The sequence below is a fragment of the Piliocolobus tephrosceles genome, chromosome 2 (genome assembly GCF_002776525.5).
Source record: "Piliocolobus tephrosceles isolate RC106 chromosome 2, ASM277652v3, whole genome shotgun sequence".
Classification (NCBI taxonomy): domain Eukaryota; kingdom Metazoa; phylum Chordata; class Mammalia; order Primates; family Cercopithecidae; genus Piliocolobus; species Piliocolobus tephrosceles.
Window position 1 is genome coordinate 182,383,439 of NC_045435.1, and position 22,185 is coordinate 182,405,623.

The following is a 22,185-nucleotide window of genomic DNA, read 5'->3' on the forward strand; positions in this document are numbered from 1 at the left end:
AGCAAAACAGAATCAATTTTTAATTTTCCAGAAGCTAATATATAGTCTACAGATTGCTCTAGCTTAACCATTGTCTCTCTTTTGATGAACTCCTCATTTAGAAGGCACCATATCCAAAAGGAAAATCAAATGGTTTCATGATTTGGTTTTGGTCAGAAATGGTATTTTAAAAGAGTTCTGGATCAGTTTATTCTTTTATTCCTGATTTCCAAATTAAAATAGATCAAAGAACTGGTATCTTGATACAACCAGAAAATCTAGCTAGAAGGTTTCAGGTGATCATAGTTGATGAAAGAGGGAGAGAATAAATAAGTAAAGGACACCAGCCAGAAATGCAATGTCAGGTATGCATTAAGTCAGACCTGCTTTAGGATTCTAGCTCTATCACTTACTAACTAGTTAATCTAGTAACATTGTTTAAACTCTCTGATCCTCAATTTTCCATCTGTTAAGTGAGGATTAATAGTTAACTTCAAAGAACTGTGTTAGAGAAAGCGTATGCAGTCTCCACTTCTTGGCGACCCTGGGCACAGTCCCATGTCAAGTGACCTTGGTCTTGATTCTCTCTCAGTTTCAACCCTTCAGGAATAAAGATGAATAGTTCTTCTATGCAAAGGAAGGAAGACGGAATGTGTAATCAGGATATCTGGGTTCAGATCTCATCTCTGCACCATTCTTGCCCTATAGCCTTAGACCAAGCACTTGCCTCCCCAAGCCAGGTTCCTCAGCTATTAAAAAAAAAAAAAAATAGCTGAAAATAACTATTGCTCTACATTGGTGGTTTTCAATTGGAGCAATTTGCCTCACACTTTAGCAAATAAAAAGATACAACAGCCAGTTAAATTTGAAATTTAGATAAACAACAAATTTTTTTAATAGGTCACTGGCAATATTTGGGATACACTTGTCTCATGCAATATTTGGGAAACACTAACACAGAAAAAAATTATTATATGAAATTAAAATCTAATTGAGCTTTCTGTTTTTTATCTGGCAACCCTACCCCCAAGGGACATTTGGCAATGTCTGGAGATGGTTGTTACAACTGTGGGAGAAGGGGTGCTGCTGACATTAGTGGGTAGAGGCCAGGGATGCCGCTAAATATGCACAGGGCAGGCCTGCACATATACACAGAACAAAGAATTGTCAGGCCTCAATGTCAGTAGTGCAGAGGCTGGAAAACCTGGGCCAGAAAATGTGGATTAAAAAACATGCTTTGAAGTCCATAAAGCATTGAAAGCCAACTAACATAGTTAAAAGTCCATACTACCCAAAGCGATTTACAGATTCAATGTAATCCCTATCAAAATTTTCAAATGTCTTTCTCATAGATGTATAAAACATAATTCTAAAGTTCGTGTGAAACCACAAAAAAACCTGAATAGCCAATTCTTCAAAAATAATATTTCCTTTCAAAAATGTGTAGTGTTTTATTTCTTAATATAAGAAAATATACTCATTATGGAAAATGAGGAAATACAAGTAAGCAAAAACAAGAACAAAAGGAATTATAATTCCACAATTCAGATAGCCATATTACTAACATCTTGGTGTGTGCCCTGCTAGACTTTTTTACATGCATATATATGCATATTTTGAATGAGTTTTCTAAATATTTTTGTTTTTACCCTAATTTTGACACTTTAACATTATATTGTGAACATTAATTAAAACATTAGTTAAAAATTATCTCATTGGCCAAAATATTTTGTTTATGGATGTACCACATTTTCATTAACTAATAACATACTTTGTGATATTTTGTTGTTTTTCATTTTTTAGTATATGCCAAGCTGAAGTAAGCATCTTTGTAGTAAGATATTTGCAGATATGCTTAATTAATTTGTAAGACCCAGTTCTAATATTAAAATTGCTGCATCCAAAAATAATGCCCATGTTTAAAGCTTTCGATGCATGTTCCCAAATTAATCTGACAACTGTGGTACCATTTTCCTCTTCCAGCAGCAGCCTGCATCCCATCAATGATGGTAACTTTTAGGGTTTTTTTCAATCTTGCAAATTTGATGGGGAAAAAAAACAGATAGGTTGCTATTCTCATTTCTAGTTATTTGATTACTAATTAAGTATGTGATTTATTAGATGCTTAACTTTCTATTTTATTTATTTTTTAAGTTGTCAGTTTATGTCCTTGAACAATATATTTTTGGCTTATTTATCCTTTTCTGTTAATTTGTAAGAACTCCTTATAAATCCTATAGAATGCTGTATAATATCCTTAATTATGTAAAGCAATAATCTTTCCTAATTTATCCGCCTTTCAGTTTTGTACTAATGATTTCATTTTTATGTGGCAAAATGTACCAATCTTTTGGTATATTGCTTTCTCTCATAAAATGATGCTTAGAAAGGATTTCTCTACCCCAAAACGAATAATCTAGGACTTATGTTTTCTCCAACTAATTTAGTAGTTTAAACTTTTGTTTAAATTTTTCAACCCATCCAAATTTTATTTTAGAATATGCTATGAATTAAGTATCTGGTGTTTTCCCAAAAAAATTAGCCAGGTTAACTCACCAATCTTTGCTGAATAATTCCTCCTTCCACTGCTGATTTCAAAAGTCACTTTTATCAAAAACTAAATTCTTAAAGATACTTAGGCTCTCAATTTGCTTTATTGGTTATTTTATTAGTTCCAGTAGCTCTCTAGTTTAAGTACTATTGTGGTTCACAACAAATTCTTTTTCAAAAATGTTTTGGTATTCTCATGCATGTACTTTTCAATATTAATTTTAGAATCATTTTACAAAATCCCCCACCCAAATCCCATTGATATTTCAACTGGAATTATGGTAAATCCGCAGAACCACTTGAAGAAAATTGGCATCCCTTCAAGAAATGTTTTTCTTATTTAATAAGCATGCTGAGTATTATTAATATCTGACATCTTTGCATTTTTTCAAACTTAATTAAGAATTCATTCAGGCCGGGCGCGGTGGCTCAAGCCTGTAATCCCAGCACTTTGGGAGGCCGAGACGGGCGGATCACGAGGTCAGGAGATCGAGACCATCCTGGCTAATACGGTGAAACCCCATCTCTACTAAAAAATACAAAAAACTAGGTGGGCGAGGTGGCGGGCGCCTGTGGTCCCAGCTACTCGGGAGGCTGAGGCAGGAGAATGGCGTAAAACCCGGGAGGCGGAGCTTGCAGTGAGCTGAGATCAGGCCACTGCACTCCAGCCCGGGCTACAGAGCGAGACTCCGTCTCAAAAAAAAAAAAAAAAAAAAAAAAAGAATTCATTCAGCAAATACTTACGGAGTATCTCCTCTTGTGCTAAGCCCTGTTCTAAGTACTTGGGATGCATCAATGAACAAACCAGGCAAAGATCTTTGCTCTCAAATTGTTGACATTTTAATTGGGGAGATGATGGATGGATGATGGATGAATGAATGGATAAAGATGAAAAGATAGGTAAGGTGATTGACCATAGGTAGATAGATAATTTTCTAAGGTGATATATGATATGGAAAGAAGGAAAATGTAAAACAAACAGGAAGACAAAGATCAGAAGTGCAGAGGCAGGGGCAGGTTGCGGTATCACATGAGGTGGTCAGAATGAGAGTCATCAAGAAGATAATATGAGTAAATTTTGCAGAAAATGAAGGAACTCCTGGGAAGAAGCATTCCAAGTGAATGAAACAGCTAGAGCAAACCTCAAAGCAGAGCATACTTGGTGTCTTTAAGTAACAGCCAGAGGCCAGTGTGGGGCTAAAACAGAGCAAATAAGGAGCACAGAGTAAAGGAGCAGAGAGATTTTGTGCAACTCTGTAAGCCATTGCAAGGACGTTGGCTTTTATTCTGCAGAGTAGTTACAGGACATGGATCTAATTATACTTGCAAAGTGTTGGTGTTTCTGCTATGAGAAAAATAGACTTTGATGGCATGGGGGCGAGGATTGACACAAGCAGAACGGTTAGGAGGCTATTACAGTAATTCAGGTAAGAGATCAAGGTACAGCAGGAAGAATAGAGATGGTGTCAGATTGTTCATATATTCTGAATGACCCCGACTGGATTGATTTTCTACATGTCGGCTGTATGGGAAAAATAGGAGATGGGGATGCTTCCAAGGTTTCTGGCCTAAGCAACTTGAAAAATGAAGTTGCCATCAACTTAGACAGGGAAACTGTCTACTATAAGTTTTGGAGTATGTGAGGTTGTATAGATTCTGGAGTATGCGTTGGGGGAAAATTCAGTGTTAGTCATGTTAAAATTGAAATGTTTATTTGACATCCAAGCCAAAAGAAAAAAATGTCAAGTAGTCAGGTGTATCAGTAGGTCTGGAGTTTGAGAGTCTTGTCTAGATTAGAGTTTTAATTTTGAAATAATCATCATATACATAGTATTTAAAGGCATGAGACCTTTTGATATGAGCCACGGAGTAAGTATAGACAGAGAAGAGGACCCGTGACTGAGCCCTGGAGCCCTCTCATGTGAAATAGTTGGATAGAAGAGGAGAAACTAGCAAAGGGACTGGGAAGGAGTGACCAGTATAGTAGGTGTAAGCCAAGAAAGTGTGTTGTCTTCGAAGCCAAAAAGGAAAATAGGTTGAGGAGAGAATGATCAGCCTCGTCAAATGCTGTTGATGGCTCAATTATGGGAAGGACTTTGACTGTGACACTTAGCCAAATGGATCATGGTGTCTGGTAACCTTGGTGAGAGCAATTTTTGTGGATGGTGAGGAAGAGCTTCTAATGTTTCTTCATTACATATCATAGAAATTTATTTATTTCACATGTGTATTCTTTATTATACTAGGGAAGTCCCCTTCTGTCCCATATTTAGTCATAGCTGAAGTCAGAATGAGAAGTCTATTTATATGATTGTTAGATTGACAACTATTTCTCATAATAAGCGATCTTTGCATTCCTGGGAAAAAAAACCTGACAAGATCTTGTGACTCTTCTTTCTGTACAAGGTGGACTTTGTTTTGCTAACATTTGATTTAAAATTTTTACACTTATAAGTAAGATTGATCTGTAGTTTCCCTTCTTTGCTTTGAGAAATTTTGGTGTCGTTTTTAGTGCAACTTATAAATTTAATTGAGAAACTTTTTTGTTATATTTTGCAACTTAATAGAAGGGAATTCTCTCAATGATTTGATAAAAAGCTATTCCTACAATTGTGTAGACAAGGCATCTTTTGGCAGGCGTTCCTGAAATAATTTTTCTTTCAATTTCATCCTCGGTCATTAGGCTATTAAAGTCTTCTGTCTTCCTTACACTTTTGATGGAATATATTGGAGCCAGGCTTTGAATCCAGGAATGTGTGGCTCTAAAAATCAACCCAAAATCTTGAAACACAAGAAGCATGCATATGTGTCTATATCAAAATATCTCATTTTATTTTATTTTTTAGTTTATTTTTTATTTCAATAGATTTTTGGGGAACAGGTGGCTTTGGTTACATAATAAGTTCTCTACTGAGATTCTGGTGTACCTATCACTCGAGCAGGTATGATACAGCCACCCTTACCAGGAACCCAAGGTGTCACATTGAAAATGAAGCAAGGAAAGTAGGGAGGGGTTGCATGGTGGAGAGCTGCTTTAGTGATCTCCATGTGATTCTGTTTCTTCCTTGTGTTAGTGTATATTCAAGGGCAAACTGCTGATTAATAGAGCTAGCTGCATTATTAGGCCTGTTTTTACTGTCTAGCACCAGTTTTGTTATAGCCTTCAGTTTAAAAGTACTGACTCTGTCATCATTATTACTGTTTGCATCATCCTTAGCCCTTAAATTCCTCGTCTGCCTTGGCACTGAAAACTACCCATTGCTTTTGCTCTCCTCTCTCCAGCTCTAAGACCCTTCTGTGACATGATCATTTGACCTTCTCTGGGCTTTGCACAACTCTTGATGCAGGTATCCCTCACAGGCTCCTCTCCCAGCCATGCCCCTGTACTGGTGGACGTTGAGAGGAGTCCAATAGCTAAACCTGGAAAAGCAGAGGCCTAGAAAGTCTTTGGACTATCTTGCCTGCATTTACCTTAGAATCACTTATGGATATTTGATATAATCTAAGCAATATTTATGGACATTTCTATATGTGTAGTTACAGATTTTTAAAATTATTTTTCTTAAATCATGGTAAAGAGTCTTTTTTGTCTAATGTATACTAATTTCATCAAATAAATTACAAGAGTAATTCTATACTTGTATAATCTGGAAGCAGACTAATTATTAGCAAGAATTATAACTGTTGTTCATTGTTGATTTAAGTACTGTACTGATTACATTTCTTTTCTTATACAAGTTTATGTGTACTCATTCTCCAAATTATTTTTGTAGTTAAGTAATCTCAATTGTAAATCACCATTTTATCCTGTTTTATCCTTAACTCTGACATTATATGAAATTGGATTGAGGATTAAGCAATGCCTCAATGGCAAAATCTTACCAAAATTAGTCCAGTCAATTATTTTACAGATATGTGTAATTAATTTCATTTTTTTAAAAAAAGTGGATGCATGCCATTTAGTGTAGTAGGTTCAGCCACCAGCATTGAGAAAAGCTTTTCAATATTTTCTTCCAACATTGATGTACAGATGTCTTTGCACTCCAATATTTGGCTCTCTGCGGACAGCTCACTTAAGCATAGTGGTAAATGATACCATGCTCATAAAACAGCCCACTGCCTATCTCCTAATCAGTGTTGTATTGGCTTGCATTGATCCATTCCAAACTCCATTTGAACATCATAACTAACATTTTAAATAATTTTCAGCTGTGACTTATAAAACTGTCTTCATTTAGCCCAGAACTTCACATGCCCAGGGAAGAACTGATGACTTAGGTGATGAGCTAGCCCCATGTTTTCCCAACAGCTCCATATCCCAAGAGCCGCATCATTCTGAGGGATGACTTGACCCTGTTTCCAGAGACTTCATTTTTTTACCTGCTTTTTGTTACAGTAGTTCATGAGAATAGTTTAAAGGCAGATGGTACTGAAAGTTCTACAACAGAAACTATCTCATCCCAGATTCGCATCTGAAAGGCAATCACTTTTGTCCTTTTTCATTGTTTCTTCTGTCATTTATTTCAGCACTTCTAAATGCTGTGCTTCTTGACTTCCTGCTGCAGATGAGGGTTCCGCTCTCACATCTCCAGCAACACCCCTTGTTTCTTTCTTCCTTGCTGTCACCTTCTACAAAGAGTCACATCACAGTCTTTGCTCCCTTACTTCCATCTTCCCAAGTAGTTTTATCACAATCTTGTGATACATGGCCAATTTATGCCCTATTGTGGCTATTGTTCACTTCTGATTCAAGTACTGTACATTTCTTACAATCTTACACAGATTTTATTTTTCCTCAAATTAAAAATTGCTTTTACTTCCTGAACGTTTCATGTATCTATAATTATTTTTTTCAAATCCCTTCACAGATTTATCAAATGTCATATCTATTACAGTATCAAAACCTCAAAGGTATCAATAAACTTTTTATTTTATTTTTTTATTGAGACGGAATCTCACTCTGTCACCTAGGCAGCAGTGCAGTGGTGCAGTCTCGGCTCTCTCCAGCCTCTGTCTCCTGGGTTCAAGCGATTCTCATGCCTGTCTCCTGAATGACTGGGACTACAGGCAGGCGTAAACATGCCTGGCTAATTTTTGAATTTTTAGTAGAGATGGGTTTTTACCATGTTGGCCAGGCTGTCTGACCTCAAACGATCTGCCCACCTCAGCTTCCCAAAGTGCTGGGATTACAGGCATGAACCACCACGCCTGGCTAGTTTTTGAATTTGTATTAGAGACGGAGTTTCACCAGCCTGTTGCCCAGGCTGGTCTTGAACACTTGGCCTCAAACTCCTGGCCCCCACCCACCTTGGCCTCCCAAAGTACTGGGATTATATGCATGCACCACCGCATCTGGCTATCAATAAACTTATAAGTGCTATTTTTTTCCAAGTCTGCTGCCTTACTTCTTCTTGACGCTCCAGTGTACGGGTACTGCAGAGTTATCATAGTGGGATACCGCTTACCTCTCCTCGGTGTCGACTGTCAGTTCTTCTGTTATGTACTGAATCTGGTATTTCCTCCTTCTTGATTTAGTCCCTCATTTTTCTGAGTCATATTCTCTAGCAGTTTTCTAAGAAAACGTATGTGTAAAGTAAATATTCTGAATCCCTGAAGATAGGAAAATATCTTCATTCTACCTTCATACATGTTAATAATTTGGCTAGGCATAAAATTCTGGGTTGCAAATCTTTTTTTCCTCAGAGAATTTTAACAGCTTTTGAAATTTCATCTTCTTCTAGTTTCCAAGTGGTTACTGAGAAATTCAGTCTCCCTATCATCTACTAAGTTGCTTACCATATCTCCACTTGCCTTTTATCTTTCAAATATGTTAAACTCTCATCTATTCTTGCTATTTCTTCCAATAACCTTGTTCTGTGTAGTATATGCTTTGTTTTTAAATTCCTGGACTGTGATTTTAGTAGGGTGTTGGTAGGACTAAGTGGGAAGTTTATATGATTGGTCCACCATTGTTTATCCAAAGTTCCAGGTATTTAAACCAGGTATATTAAATCTTTGTTTCCAGATATTTAAACTCATGCAATCCTTTTGCATACATTGTGATACTATTCTATTAAAAACTCTGAGAGTAGATAGTACTAGTCCCATTTAATGAAGTAGCTGAGGTTCCAGAAATACTAGTAGTTTTCTTAAATTTAAAGAGCCAGACTGAGACAGATTCAAATTTAAAACTACATTTTTCCTACTCTATTCACGCATAAGGGTCACTTGCAGCAATGACTTTGTGATGGTGGTCACTAGTGATAAAACAAGGCAGACCATGGCTTCCCCATATCTTGCTACAATAAACTAATGCCACTGCTGTGATGTGAATTATTCCTTTGAACGATTCTCTGAGCTGCAGAAAGAAAGCTTTCCTCTTCAATCATTCTTGTTATCCCAGAATGGACATTGGAACATCAGAAACCAAATAATTTCTGGTGGTCTGGTTCATACAAAACAGTGTATGGTATAAGAACAGACATGGAAAACTGAAATCATGGTGTTTGGACCTGAATAAAACATGTAGATTTTAACATATAATGATACTATTGCAGAGTCCAGCACACAATGAAATAGCTTCCTCTTTGAAGCTTTTACTTAAATTCCCCCATAGAGCACAAATAGCATTCTCTAATTTGAAAACGAAAAGTAAGGAATTGCTTTCAAAGTCCAGTCTTTTGAAAGCACAGCAGTCTTTCAGCTAAGTAGTTATTCTCAAAAAGGAAAAGGGACTTTTCAGTGAGTATTTATAAACAAGCATACATGCCCAATAATGTATAGTGTGTTCATGTGTCACTTCAACTTTCTGTGAAGTGACTGTGACAGCAGACACACATCATGTTAAATGATGCCATCCTGAAGAAAGTTTCCAGGTAATATAACTCTTTTCTCATTCAGGGGTTTGCCTGTTGCTTTTCCAGGTTGCATGCCAGGTTCTTACCCACGCTTACGTTATCATCCAGTTAGCCCCAACCTCATCTTCACATAGGTTAAACAACCCAAATAAAAGGAGGAAATATTTAGGACAAGCAATGCAAGAGTGAAACTAGGCAGGACCTTCTCCAACTTGGGGCAAATCTTACATCCCTTGGACCCTTAGGCATCTCATCTTTGAAATGAAATAAGACAAATAGATCTTCAAGTTCCCCCTCTCAGCTCTTGAACACTATTTATGCATCGTTGATTAATCAACTTCCACAAATTATCTCAAATCAGCCACCATTGCTTCAGTTCATGAGTGACCATGAAAAAATGTGTTCATTAATTTATTTAATGTATATTTATCAGACATCATGCTCAAGAGCTGGGAATATCGAGGCAAATTTACAGACACAGTCCTTAGCCTCATTGAGTTCATGGTCCAGAGGGAAAGGCAGACTAAAACAAACTTTCAAATAAATAATAATCATGATAAACGATGTGAAAGATAACCACAGAGTGTTGGGAGAAAAAGTAAGAGGAAAAGGATAATTTAGACAGGGGTGGGAAATGTTTTCAAGAAAGCTTCATTGAAATGCCAAGAGATCCACAGACTGAGGGGTTGCTAGCCAGCTGAAGAGTGATGGAAACCGCATTCCAAGCATATGAAGCAGCATGTGTAGAGACCTGAGGAATTAAAGAGTTCAAGTATTCAAGGAACTATAAGAAGACCACATGTCTAAAGCATGGTGAGCAAGAGGGATTGGCCTGAGATCAAGATAAAGGTGGGCTCCCAAAGCATGCAGAGCCTTGCCAGTAGGATGCGCACCGTATCAGAAAGGCAGACAGAACCTGCTGAAAGATGTTTAAGCAAGAAATAGAGATGATTTGATTACATTTTAAAACATTACCCCAGCACTGCACACACATTGGGTTGGAGGAGGACAAAAACAGATGAAGCAGTGAGAGTGGCTAGATGGTGAGGCAGTTGTGGAGAAGAGGGTGGATTTTGTAATCTTAGGACATCCTCACTTTGGGACCCTCACACAGACCTCACTTTGGGTCTGTGGTCAGCTGTGTTGTACAGCAAGGTATCTTGACTTCATGTCTCGCACTACATGGATGTATTCATTCCTGTATCTCCCCTCTAAAGAGATTGACTTTGTTGAAATCCTGTTGTCTCTCCAGGTTGTCATCTTGGATAGCATTCGACATAATCCATATCTGATCCATGAGAATCACATATTTGTTGGACTCACCAACCCTTCTCCTAACAAGCTTTTGGAGTGCAGGCCCTGTTCGTACAACTGTCTCCTCAGTAGACTGACAGGACCCCTGGCCACCTATGTCTCTTATTTTTAGGTTTTTCCAAGAATGGGTGTGGCCACAGCCATATGTCCCACAGATTCACACAGGTCAAGCTGTTAAAATAGTCTCCTTGAGACCCTCTCAGGACTGAGGAGACAACAGAGCACCCCCCATCCTTTTCATCATGGTAAAGGAGGAGGGATAAGACTGATAGTGTCTCAACAACTCTGCAAAGGAATCCTCTCTCCACTACCTCACCTTTCTTCCTCTTTTCTAATACATGAGGTGCTTGGTCATCTAAGAGTGGCAAAAATTCATTTTGGCACCTCTTTGAGACCTGCCTGGAACCTACCCTCTTACTTTGGGATATCAGAGCAGATGGCACCTCTTGTCTTGCATTCTCTTGTCTTGGACTAGATGAAGGGAGAACACACCCATTTTTAACATCCTGTCTTAACCTTTATCCAGCCACTTTCTGAAATAATGAACACCGGTGTGCAGCACCTGCCATCTTCCTGAAGCTCCCACACCCTGCCCTCTTACTGGGCCTCCCAGTTCCTCTCCAGTGCTCCTGCCTTGGGCCTTTGTACATGCAGCTACCAGGATGGCCCTCTGCCTTTTCTTCTCCACCTTCTTTCTTCTCACTCCATGATAGCACCCTGTCCCAAGAAGCTAAGTGACTCACCTCAGCCACAATTTCATTATCATTCACAACCTCTTCCTCTTTCCCCAGGCTGGGGTTGGCATCTGATTGAGTCCTCTCTCCCCTTTTTAGAAGCCTGTCAGCCCCACTCTCACACGGACCTGCCCTTCCCCCTGAATCAATCATTTCCCTGAGAGTTTGTCCAACAGCTCAGATCCAGTGATAGAAAGAAGAAAATACGTGAAAGTTCAGGACTTGCACTACTCAGTAAGACACAGAAAAGTAGAAATGAGTAATCTACATGAAAAGCAAAGAAAATGGAATTTACTAGCTTGAATTGAGAGAACAAAGGACATGGAGGAGGCTTAGAGTTGCTGGAGTAGTAAATAGGAAAGATGGGGAGAAACCAGCGTGTATACCTTAGGTAGAAAATGTAGGAGAAAGCAAAAGAATCTACCATATATATATATATATATATATAAAAAAAAAAAAAAAATTTTTTTTTTTTTTTTAAAGCTTCATGAAAAAGTTGTAGGAAAGAATTACCTGGTTATAGAGGGAACCTCATTTTCTGTGATTTTAGCCTAATCAGCAGGAAAGGGCAGGTTGTATCCTAACCAAAGTTTGCCATGTGCCTGACAGGAACAAATGCTAAGCATGGACTGCGCTGCAAAGCCTGTAAGATGAGCATCCACCACAAGTGCACAGATGGCCTGGCACCCCAGCGGTGCATGGGCAAGCTGGTAAGGGCTTGTGCCAGGAGTGAGGCCCACACCTCCCTGCTAGGGCACTTGCCTGCTGCAGTCCTTCCCTGAAACCCTCAGCAAAGCACCCCAGAACTGGCTGCCAGCTTGGTTTCCTAATTGGCATCATCAGAAAACAAGGAGCTTTGTCAACCTAATCAACAATGCCCCACCTTGAAGGAGTCACGGTCATTAACAGAGTGACCAACTTCTCCCAGGTTGGCACTTTCTCAGTTTTAATACTGAAAGTCCCACATCCTGGGACTGTTCAGGTTTTAAAAGTGAAAGTCATGCATCTCAGGAACCTCCTAAGCCCCAGGCTAACTAATGGTTGGTCACCCTAGTGCTTCCCTGGTTGTCAGCTCAGTGGGTAGCAAGAGAGGATAAGAGCTAAGCCCACACAAAAGAGGAGAGAGTAATAAATATCAGCACCAATTTAACAGAATCATGTTGGCCAAACCAAGGGAGATTGAATGGCCCTTGAGATGGCTGATCATACCATCTCAGGAGGATGGGCTTCAGTCCTGGTGCCACATATTGATTAAGAAGCAATTCAAGCCTGGCACAATGGCTCATGCCTATAATCCCAGCACTTGGGACACCAAGGTGGGTCGATCGCTTAAGCCCAGGAGTTCGAGACCAGCCTGGGCAACATGGTGAGACCCTGTCTCTACAAAAATTTAAAAATTAGGCCGGGCGCGGTGGCTCACGCCTATAATCCCAGTGCTTTGGGAGGCCAAGGCGGGTGGATCACGAGGAGGCACCTGTAGTCCCAGCTACTCAGGAGGCTGAGGCAGGAGAATGGCGTGAACCCAGGAGGCGGAGGTTGCAGTGAGCCAAGATCACGCCACTGTACTCTAGCTTGGGTGACAGAGCGAAACTCTGTCTCAAAACAAACAAAAAAAAAAATTAAAAAATTAGCTGGGTGTGTTGGTGTGTGCCTGTAGTTTCAGCTACTCAGGAAGCTGAGATTAGAGGATTGCTTGAGCCTGGAAGGCGGAGGTTTCAGTAAGCCAGATTGCACAACTGCACTCTAGCTTGAGTGACAGAGTGAGAACCTGTCTCAAAATTTTTTTTTCAAAAAGCAATCCAGAGCACAAATTTGAGGGTATTTGAAACTAGGATGGCCAAAGAATTGTAAAAAGGACCAAGAATGTCTACCCTAGAGAATAATTAGACAGGACATCAACAGCTGTCTTCAAAAAATTTTAGGCCTAAAGTTTAGAAGCGTAATTCTGTTGTCCTTTGAGGCTCCTGGAGAAAGGCCTAACATCAGTGGATACTAAGTCTTAACGATAACAGATAATGTCTTGCGTCTGGGGTTAGTGAATGCTCCTTCACCCCCTACCATCACTGACAGTGTACCGACAAGGGACACCACTTTCCAGGAACATTACAGAGGATTCTGGAATTCTAGTAGGGACTGGGCCACCAAGTTCCCATCCAGTGGTGGAGTATAGTGAGTCCAGGTTCTGAGTTTATCTATTTACTCTGATTTGCAATGTCTCTTTTCTCAAACCTCTGCCTCCCTTGCTTCCCCTTCTCCTTCTCCAGTCGTGATTCCCATAAGCCAAGCCAGACCATGAAGGAGAGGTCGGAAAAAGAGAGAACAGAATCTAGAACACAGAGCAAATGATTCTGGGTAAAGCTCTTCAGATATACAAGAGCTTTTAGGCCTCCCTCTGAGGTCCACTTACCCATGCCCAGGCCTTTCTTTTATTTATATTATTTTAACAAACCACAATAACAAACTGTGGTGAAATAATATCTGGCAGTCCACTTGTAATCCAGAAGGCAATGAGGATCTGGGATACAAAGGAGGCTGCAGTGCCCTGCAGAAGGAGGACAGGCAGGACTGGGGAGGTCAGGGCCAGGAGCTTATTTTCTGGATAGAGTGTAACTTGCTTCTTGCCACTATTCCTCCCTGCCTCTGTGTCCCTGCTGGGGTTAAATTGTGGAATTATAGGATAAGTCAGCACGTTAATGGGAGACAGGAGGGTGCTCCTGGAGAAACCAATTGGTTTTATTTAGGGAGCTCTTATATGATTTTCTCCATCTCCCTTGACATTGACCCCTTGCCTTCCTCATTCTCTCTCCAGCCAAAGGGGTTTCGGCGTTACTACAGCTCCCCATTGCTCATTCATGAACAGTTTGGCTGCATTAAAGAAGTCATGCCCATTGGTGAGTCGGGACATTGATGGGTTGAGTTGAGTTTGAAGCAGTAAAGTTAGTAATGGCTACTGTCCTCCCAGGGCTGCAAAACCCATGGGGTATCTCTGTGTACTTGTTTGGTGGCTGTTTGGGGTATGACTGTGTGTTTTGCTGGAAGGGAAACATAAAGTGGACCAAATTCTCCAGGAATTTTCATCCTTTCCCTGATGAAGCTCAGAAAACACCTAAGTCCCAAAGGCTTAATAATCCCACCGTCAGCAGCGTGGTGAAGTGGAAAGAACACAGAGCATGGCATCCCCCAGAGCAGGTTCAAAGCCCAGCTCCCTATTGACAATTGTGTGTCTTTGAACAAGTTACTTGACTTGTCAACCCCCACAAAATGAGAACAGCAATTGCTGCGTCTCATAATTGCTATAAAAAATAAATATAGGTTATACACCAATGCTTGGTAGGAGCTCAGTGAATATATTATCCTCTGATGAAGATCAAAAGATACCCTATATTTATTGATAGCTTTGGCTTGGATTTCTTCTCTAACAATATTTTTCAGTTTACTTCTATTATTTTTTTTCTCTCTCTGAAAATCTCGACATCTATTTTTGCTTTTTTAGGGGGGCAAGTTTTAAACTATATACTTGTAAATTAGAAAGCTTTCAATTAGACATTAATGAGGCTCAGTAGTGACAAGTTATTGCTAAAACAGTTGCCTCCTACTGCAAACTTTGTGTCTCAAGGCTTTGTTCCTTGGTGAGCACAGCCTCCCAGTAGAGGAAATAAAGCTGGTCCCTGCAAGAACCTGGAAATTAGAGAAGAGTAATGAAAGAGGAAATCCAATCAGGAAGAATTTGGGAGCAGAGTACTAGTTGGTACATGGCAGGACCTGCAAACGGGAGCATGCTGCGTGGGGGCGCATCTGTGAGGAACACTTGGCCATGAAAGCCCTGTCTACCCAGAGGCTGAAGTCCTCTGCACAGAGCCTGCTTCTCAGGTGCTGTTCACCCAGGAGATGTGGTAAGCAGTTGGCTGGGTCCTCTCAGATGAGCTTCCTCAGATGAACTTTCTCTTCTGTTGCAGCCTGTGGCAATAAGGTGGACCCTGTCTACGAGACCCTCCGCTTCGGCACCTCCCTGGCCCAGAGGACAAAGAAGGGCAGCTCGGGCAGTGGCTCTGACTCACCTCACAGAACCTCTGTAATTATCCTCTTCCTTCCTCAGTTTGGCTATGGCGGTCTTGGGCAGAGCGGGCCTCAGGCACTGCAGTATGGGGGATTCCACCTAACTGCCTCATGAGGGCAGGTCTGCAGGGAGTCAGGCACCTGCCAAAGAGAAAGCCAAAGTGCTTTCAGCCACTAAGGATTAACTTCCTGTTGTCAACACCCAGGGATTATTTTACTTTCCTGCCCAAAGACCATCCCCTTGGCCTCATGCTTCTTGACCCTTCCCATGGACCCCATCTCCTTTACCTTCCCACCAATATTAGATAACATATGAGTCAACACACATAAATGTTTGGCTCAAACAATGGTCAGGAACTTGGAAGTCCTGGCTATTTCCAGTTTTCCTTTTAGCTACATTCCAGTTCAAAGACACAGCTATTTCTCATGTCTTTTGTCTTTTCTCTCTAAGAGAGGGCACACCTCTTGATTGCACACAAAAACTGCCCTCTCAACGGTACCTGAACTATGACTCTATGGGACACTCACCCTTCCACACACCTCTCCTAAGTTTCATCTGACTTACACTGACTGTTGCATGCATCTCTGTGACCTGTTGTCATCATCTTGTCTCTGGTTGTTTCAATCAGAATTTCTATAAATACTCCAAGATGCCATATAACTCTTCAGCCCATGCTGAAAGCCAGCATTCCTCCAGCAAAGAGGCAAGGACCTTCCGGTTCACATAGCCACTTAGGATAGCCAGCACCTAGTTACCAGTTCCATTGTTGCAGCCTCTGCTGGACTGGAAGTTCCAGGCAAGACACAGATGAGCTTTCAAATGGTCTGCCCCACTGAGTCCTCTCAACATCAAGTGATTAGGTGGATTGTGGGAAGAGGGGCAGGGCACACGCCTGGGAGGGGTTCTCAGAGACCGAGTTGAAGCAGCTTCCTCATTGGGTGCAGGTGAAGCCACAAGATTGTAGGCAGGTGAATAGGAATGTAGATCCACATTCCTCATTGGGTGCAGGTGAAGCCACAAGATTGTAGGCAGGTGAATAGAATGTAGGTGAATAGGAATGTAGCAAGTAGGTAGGTTTATAGGTCCTCTGCCTGATACCACTGAAAATAATTTTTACTCTTTTTCCTTACTGTGCATAAAATTGACGTCAGATAGTTCTTTCTTCTACTCAGCTAGTAGACATGAATGAAGGGCCTACATTTTACTAGCACTGTAGGGGACACAAAAGAAGAGGAAGACATAGCTTTGTACCCTTAGAATTCACAACTTATTTCTGAAGAAGAAATTTCAACAGCCAAGAAATTTGACAATGGTGGCCTTTTTTACCATTTTTTTAAAAATACACTTTTATATGTCTTATCCCATTTTATTAAGATTGAGAACGTAACATACATGTGTTAAGGATATTATGTGACTGTGTCATATGAGTATTGAAGCATTTCATAGTAAAGATGAAAAATGTTTTGCTTCAGTAGACATTACCTCAAAGCAATGAGGGGATAATGTGTGTCATTTTAAGATACCTGATTACCTCCTTAAGGAGGAGATCATTGTCATTTGGCATCCAAAAGATAATGCTAATTCTTTTACTGAAAGGAGGATAAAAATGGTGCTAATGTGATGAAAGTATACAAAGCATCCATGGGTAGGATTTATATGTAAATAAAGGCTGCTTAGGTTGGGTTACAATAATACACATAAAGTGTTTAGCACAGGGCCTGACATAATTGACACTCAATGAATGGAAATTGTTACTGTTCTTTATTTTAACTCACTCAAAAAACTTTTTTAGAGATGAAGTCTTGCTGTGTTGCCCAGGCTGGCCTCAAACTCCTGGAGTCAAACGATCCTCCTGCCTGAATGTACTGAGTAGCTGGGATTACAGGTGCATGCCACTGAACCCAGCTCTTTCATTTTCATCCAGGCCTTAACAGTGTTTTCTTTCAACCTGAGTTATTGTGAACTTAAACAGGATGTAGTCCATTAACAAGGCAAGTATGTTACCTGAGAAGGGCATTTCCCAGAGCCACTCATGCTTGGGCAGTGTTAGAAACCCCTGACTTACTCAAGGGTAACTTCCCTGTTCTGCTCAGTCCATCTCCTTCTCCGATGTGTCCTCCTGTAACTCCATAAGTTGGAGTGTTCCCAGGGGTCTGCTTTTCTTGGTCTTCTTATTCTACTCTCTTTTTGGTTGACCTCTGTCACATTCCTTTAGTTCAACCACCTCTACACTGATGACTCCCTTAGATATTTCCTCTTGCCCAAGCACCAAACCGGTCCTACAGATATTGCAAAATCAGCAGATTCAGACTAAACTCATATTCCATTAGGGATTAGGTCCTATAATTCAAACCTCAAAAATAATATCAAAGATACCCTTAGTATTTATCACCAGTACTAGAGGTTTGAACCTCATAATCTCTCACTCAGATTATTATAAAGAAATAACTGTGCTACCCTTTTGAGCCTACCCTTAACGGTACCTTTACCTTTACCTAAACCCTGATTTATCAACCCTTAAAGAAAGGCTTTGCACAACTTTCCTAATTAAAATCCTCTATTAAGTTGCTTACGTCAGAACAACAATGCCCAAACTCTTAGGCATGGCATATGAGTCCTGTCATTACCCTAAAAACCCACTTTCCCCTGCACGCCCCAAGCCCTGTAACATATCTATGACTTAGAACATGTTGCTCCACCGAGCTGAAATTTTTTTAAGATCCACTCTATTTTTATACCAACAATGAACAGTCCCCAGACGGCACCAAGCATGGTGAGTTGCTCCTCCCACAAGCCTTCAAGAATTCCTTTCTTAAGGAATATACATGATTGCATTGTACTCATCTGCTATTGTGTCGATTCCCTGAATAAATGCTGAGTATCTGGTGAGTATCTAGGTCCCGGTCCTTATTCATCTCATTACACCAGGGACTGATAGAGTGCCTGGCACATAGTGAATACTCAAGAAATGCGTGAAGAATGAGGAAGAATTAACAAGGGACTTTTGAAGACTGATCTCAGAATCCTCCGGGATCCACAAAACACTTCATTTCTCACACCCTAAGCTCGGCACAGTTTTCCATTTTCTGCATAGTCATGCTCTGTTCAGACATTCAAACTATCTCCACCTCTCTCAGACAACATCTCTCCAAGCTTCTGGGTCTGGTTGGGCACCTGCCTCTTCCCTGGTCCCCTGGAGCATCCAGTTCATTAATCCATTGGTTATCTATTGCTTGGTAATTTTCACTTTCCTGTTTGATTTTTCTCTCAATTTCCCAGTCCTCTCCTCAATTAGACTAACCTGCTTAAATGCAAGGACTCTTTTATTCACAGCTTTGTGTTTTCATTACTTTATACCAGTGATTCTCAAATGCTGGGGCGTATCAGAATCCACTGGAGAACTTTGTAACAATATAAAGGCCCAGGTTCTGCCAGCCCTTCATAGAGTCAATACATATGTGATGAGTGCACGAATCAATGAATGAATGAGCACCCTCCTCAGTCAAAACTGCCTAAACTTCTATAATAGAAGGCTGGCAATGAGCTAAATCAGTGGTTCTCAGTGTGTGATCGCTGGATCTGCAGCATCAGCATCACCTGGAAACTTGTTAAAAATGCAAATTTGGGTTTCTCTCTAGGAGCTGCAAAATCGGAAAATCTGATTGCGGAGACCAACAATTTCCATTTTTGAAAACCCTCCAGGTGATTCTGATGCACATTAAAGTTGGAGAATTACTGAGTTAAATTAAAAACTAAAGTTTGCTTCCAAATAAACCATCATTCTGTCTGTCTCCTCTTCACCCTTGCTCTTACTCCCTCTCCGTGTGAACAGCATTTGAGTGACACACTTACAGTGGCCACAAGCCTGGATCTGAAGTTTGAAATAGAGACCCAAGAACGCTAATCAGCTCCCTAATCCCACCTACCACATCGCAGCTCCTTTCGCAGGGGAGTGAGGAGGGCCATTGCTGTCAATGAGTTTCTTCCCCAAAACCGCACAGAGCTCACTCTCAGCCTGTAACCGTCTCCCCTTACAAGGCAAGACTGTTTGTAGATGCCATCCAGCAATCAAAGGAAAAGCCCAAACACAACTGGTCAGAGTAGAGAGATCTCTGTCCCCTTTGACCAGCATTCTGAACAAGCCTTTCTCAAATCTTTGGGGAGAGCCGGGCGGTCATCTCACTTCAGTGCAAGCCTCTTCCATGCTCGTGTGAGGCCGGCATTATGGAAGGGCAACTGATAAGTCAGCACATAGAGGCAATTGCGGAGAGACGGCTCCCCAGAGATGGCTCTGATCTATCTGCATGAGCAGTAGATGGCTGCTCCTGTGGTTCTGAGCTTTGCTGAACTATGACAAACAGACCTCCTTGGAAACATTCCATAGTAGGCAATGAACATGTCAGCCTCCTCATTTGGGGCTGATGCTGAGAAGCAGCAAAACCACCAGAAGAACAACTGGGGATGTCCAGTTTGCTTTCATCTCTAACATAGCTTTGTGTTTAGCAACATCTGGACCCTACAGACTGGTTTTAGGAGCAAAAAGCATAGTTTTCTGAGTGTCAAAGAGATGTCCGTTTATTACCGTCCACTTATACTGGCACTGGTTCCACCAGGAGGTATTTGTTGGAGTTTAGCTCGTGAAGGCATTGTTCTGACAGCTGCAGGGAGACAAAGACAAGCCAAACTATACTTAAAGATCTGTCACTTCACTCTCTCCCCAAAGTCCAACTATCCTCAAAGGAAGAAAACAGACACATAGACTGATTGGTACTTTAAAGCGATTTTGTTTCCTGCCTGCAGGTCAGTGATAATGAACTTCAGCATCCTGCTTTTTTTATTTTTTGTATTTTATTTTTAGTATTTTTATGTCCTGAAGTTAACATATTCCTGCATAGCAAAGCTTTGTTCCACAGGTTTATTTTCTTACAGGGTTGCAGAGGCATATGTTTTACATTGTTGAGAAGTCACTGCTTGGCTGTTTCCAAATTGTTACGTTTTTCTCAATGTACTTTCAAATGTTCTACAATATAAAAGGCTTGATGGCTTTGGGAAGGCTAGAAGAAACCAAATTCAGACAACATTCTGGGAGTTAGTTGGCTAGTTTATGAATAATCTTCAGTTTCACAAGATTAAATTAACATAAATGAAATTCTCTACAAACTAACTTCTGTATAGAAATTGTGAGCTTCAAAGGGAGCAGGGCATGAGTGACTTAGAGACCCTGCGACTTTTTTTTTTTCTTCTTTCTGCTGTGTCATGATAGCAAGAGTGTTTGAAAAAAAAAATCTTAAAGCTAAATTGTAACAAAAACCAGTCTCTGGAGGGTGGCGCTAAAGGGCTCTAGAGCTGGCTAGGAGAGCTAAGAAGATAACTTGTTCCTCTCCGATAAGATATAAATAAATAATTTTTAAAAATATGACTGTCAGGCCAGGTGCGGTGACTCACGCCTATAATCCCAGCACTTTGGGAGGCTGAGGCAGGCAGATCACCTGAGGTCAGGAGTTCGAGATGAGCCTGGCCAACACTGAAATCCCGTCTCTACCAAAAATACAAAAATTAGCCAGGCATGGGGGTGCATACCTGTAATCCCAGCTACTTGAGAGGCTGAGGCACAAGAATCTCTTGAACCCAGGAAATGGAGCCGAGATCACACCACTGCACGCCAGCCTGGGCGACAGAGCAAGACTCCATCTCAAAATATATATATATATATATATATGACTGTCCACAGAGGCCCCCTAAATTCCTCTTTTGAAGAGGATAGAGCCAGTGAGACAGAAACTGGGTCACATGGCCCTTTGAAAGAGGCACTCAGTGGTATGCTAATAAATGTTTAACCACTAGGTCAAAGCTGGACTCTGATTTGTAGCGTTTGCCAATTCCATGGAGTAAAACTCCTGTGGTGATCCATTTCATGCCACCAGTGTGATAACCATGAGACTCTCACCAGCCCATGGAGATGATTTAGCACACCAATGGATAAAGCACAATGCTTAAGAGCACGAGCTCTGGAGGCAACACCTGTGAGCCACAGCCCCAGCTCCACCATGTATTAACTATGGGGCCTCAAATAGAGCTACCGATTCTCTCTGGGCTTCAGATTCCTCTCTGAAAAATTGGTCTACCATAGGATTAACTTGGGGAATAAATGAGATGGTATCTATAAAGTCCTTAAAAACAGTACGTGGTAAATGATCAGGAACCATTAGCTATTTAGAGTGCTGTTATTGTTATTATTGTTGTTTTTGTTCTTGTTATTTCTGTAACCTAAGTGGAAGAACGATTGTGACTTACTTTAAAAAGAGGATCAGGATACATATTATAACAACAATTAATTTTGCAGCAGTGGAAACAGTATTTAACTTGTACCTAAGTAGTGCATCTCTCCATAGTGCATCCCATTCTCTAAAATTAATATTTAAAACACCTGTAGAAAGAGCTCGCGTTTTATTGAAAATTTTAAGTGACAGGATATGGACAGGAATTCTGATTTCTCTCTGTTGCCTATTCCTGGGAAGAAGCCTGGCTGTGGCCTGTGCTTCCAGACATTCATTCAACACTCACTGGGTACCTACCATCACCAAGCCTGAGCCTGCCATGGACACCTGAAGGGAGGTACAGTGCCCCCTAGTGGACAGAGCTTCTCCGAAGTTAGCCAAACAGCCAAGACAGCAGTCATTGGGTCCTTATGTGT

At 40.8% G+C, this 22,185-nt stretch overlaps 1 protein-coding gene across 2 annotated transcripts in view; it reads left to right on the plus strand.

Moving 5' to 3' along the window:
* The window catches only part of STAC (SH3 and cysteine rich domain), a 151,348-nt gene that overhangs the window by 73,426 nt on the left and 55,737 nt on the right, over positions 1-22,185 (plus strand). Inside the window, exons 3-5 of one of the 2 annotated variants that reach the window (XM_023214893.2) lie at positions 12,044-12,144; positions 14,244-14,325; positions 15,391-15,506. In XM_023214893.2, the coding sequence (XP_023070661.1) occupies positions 12,044-12,144; positions 14,244-14,325; positions 15,391-15,506 (299 nt within the window). The remainder of the gene's footprint in view (positions 1-12,043; positions 12,145-14,243; positions 14,326-15,390; positions 15,507-22,185) is intronic. The other variant, XM_023214894.2, reaches the window with a different exon arrangement.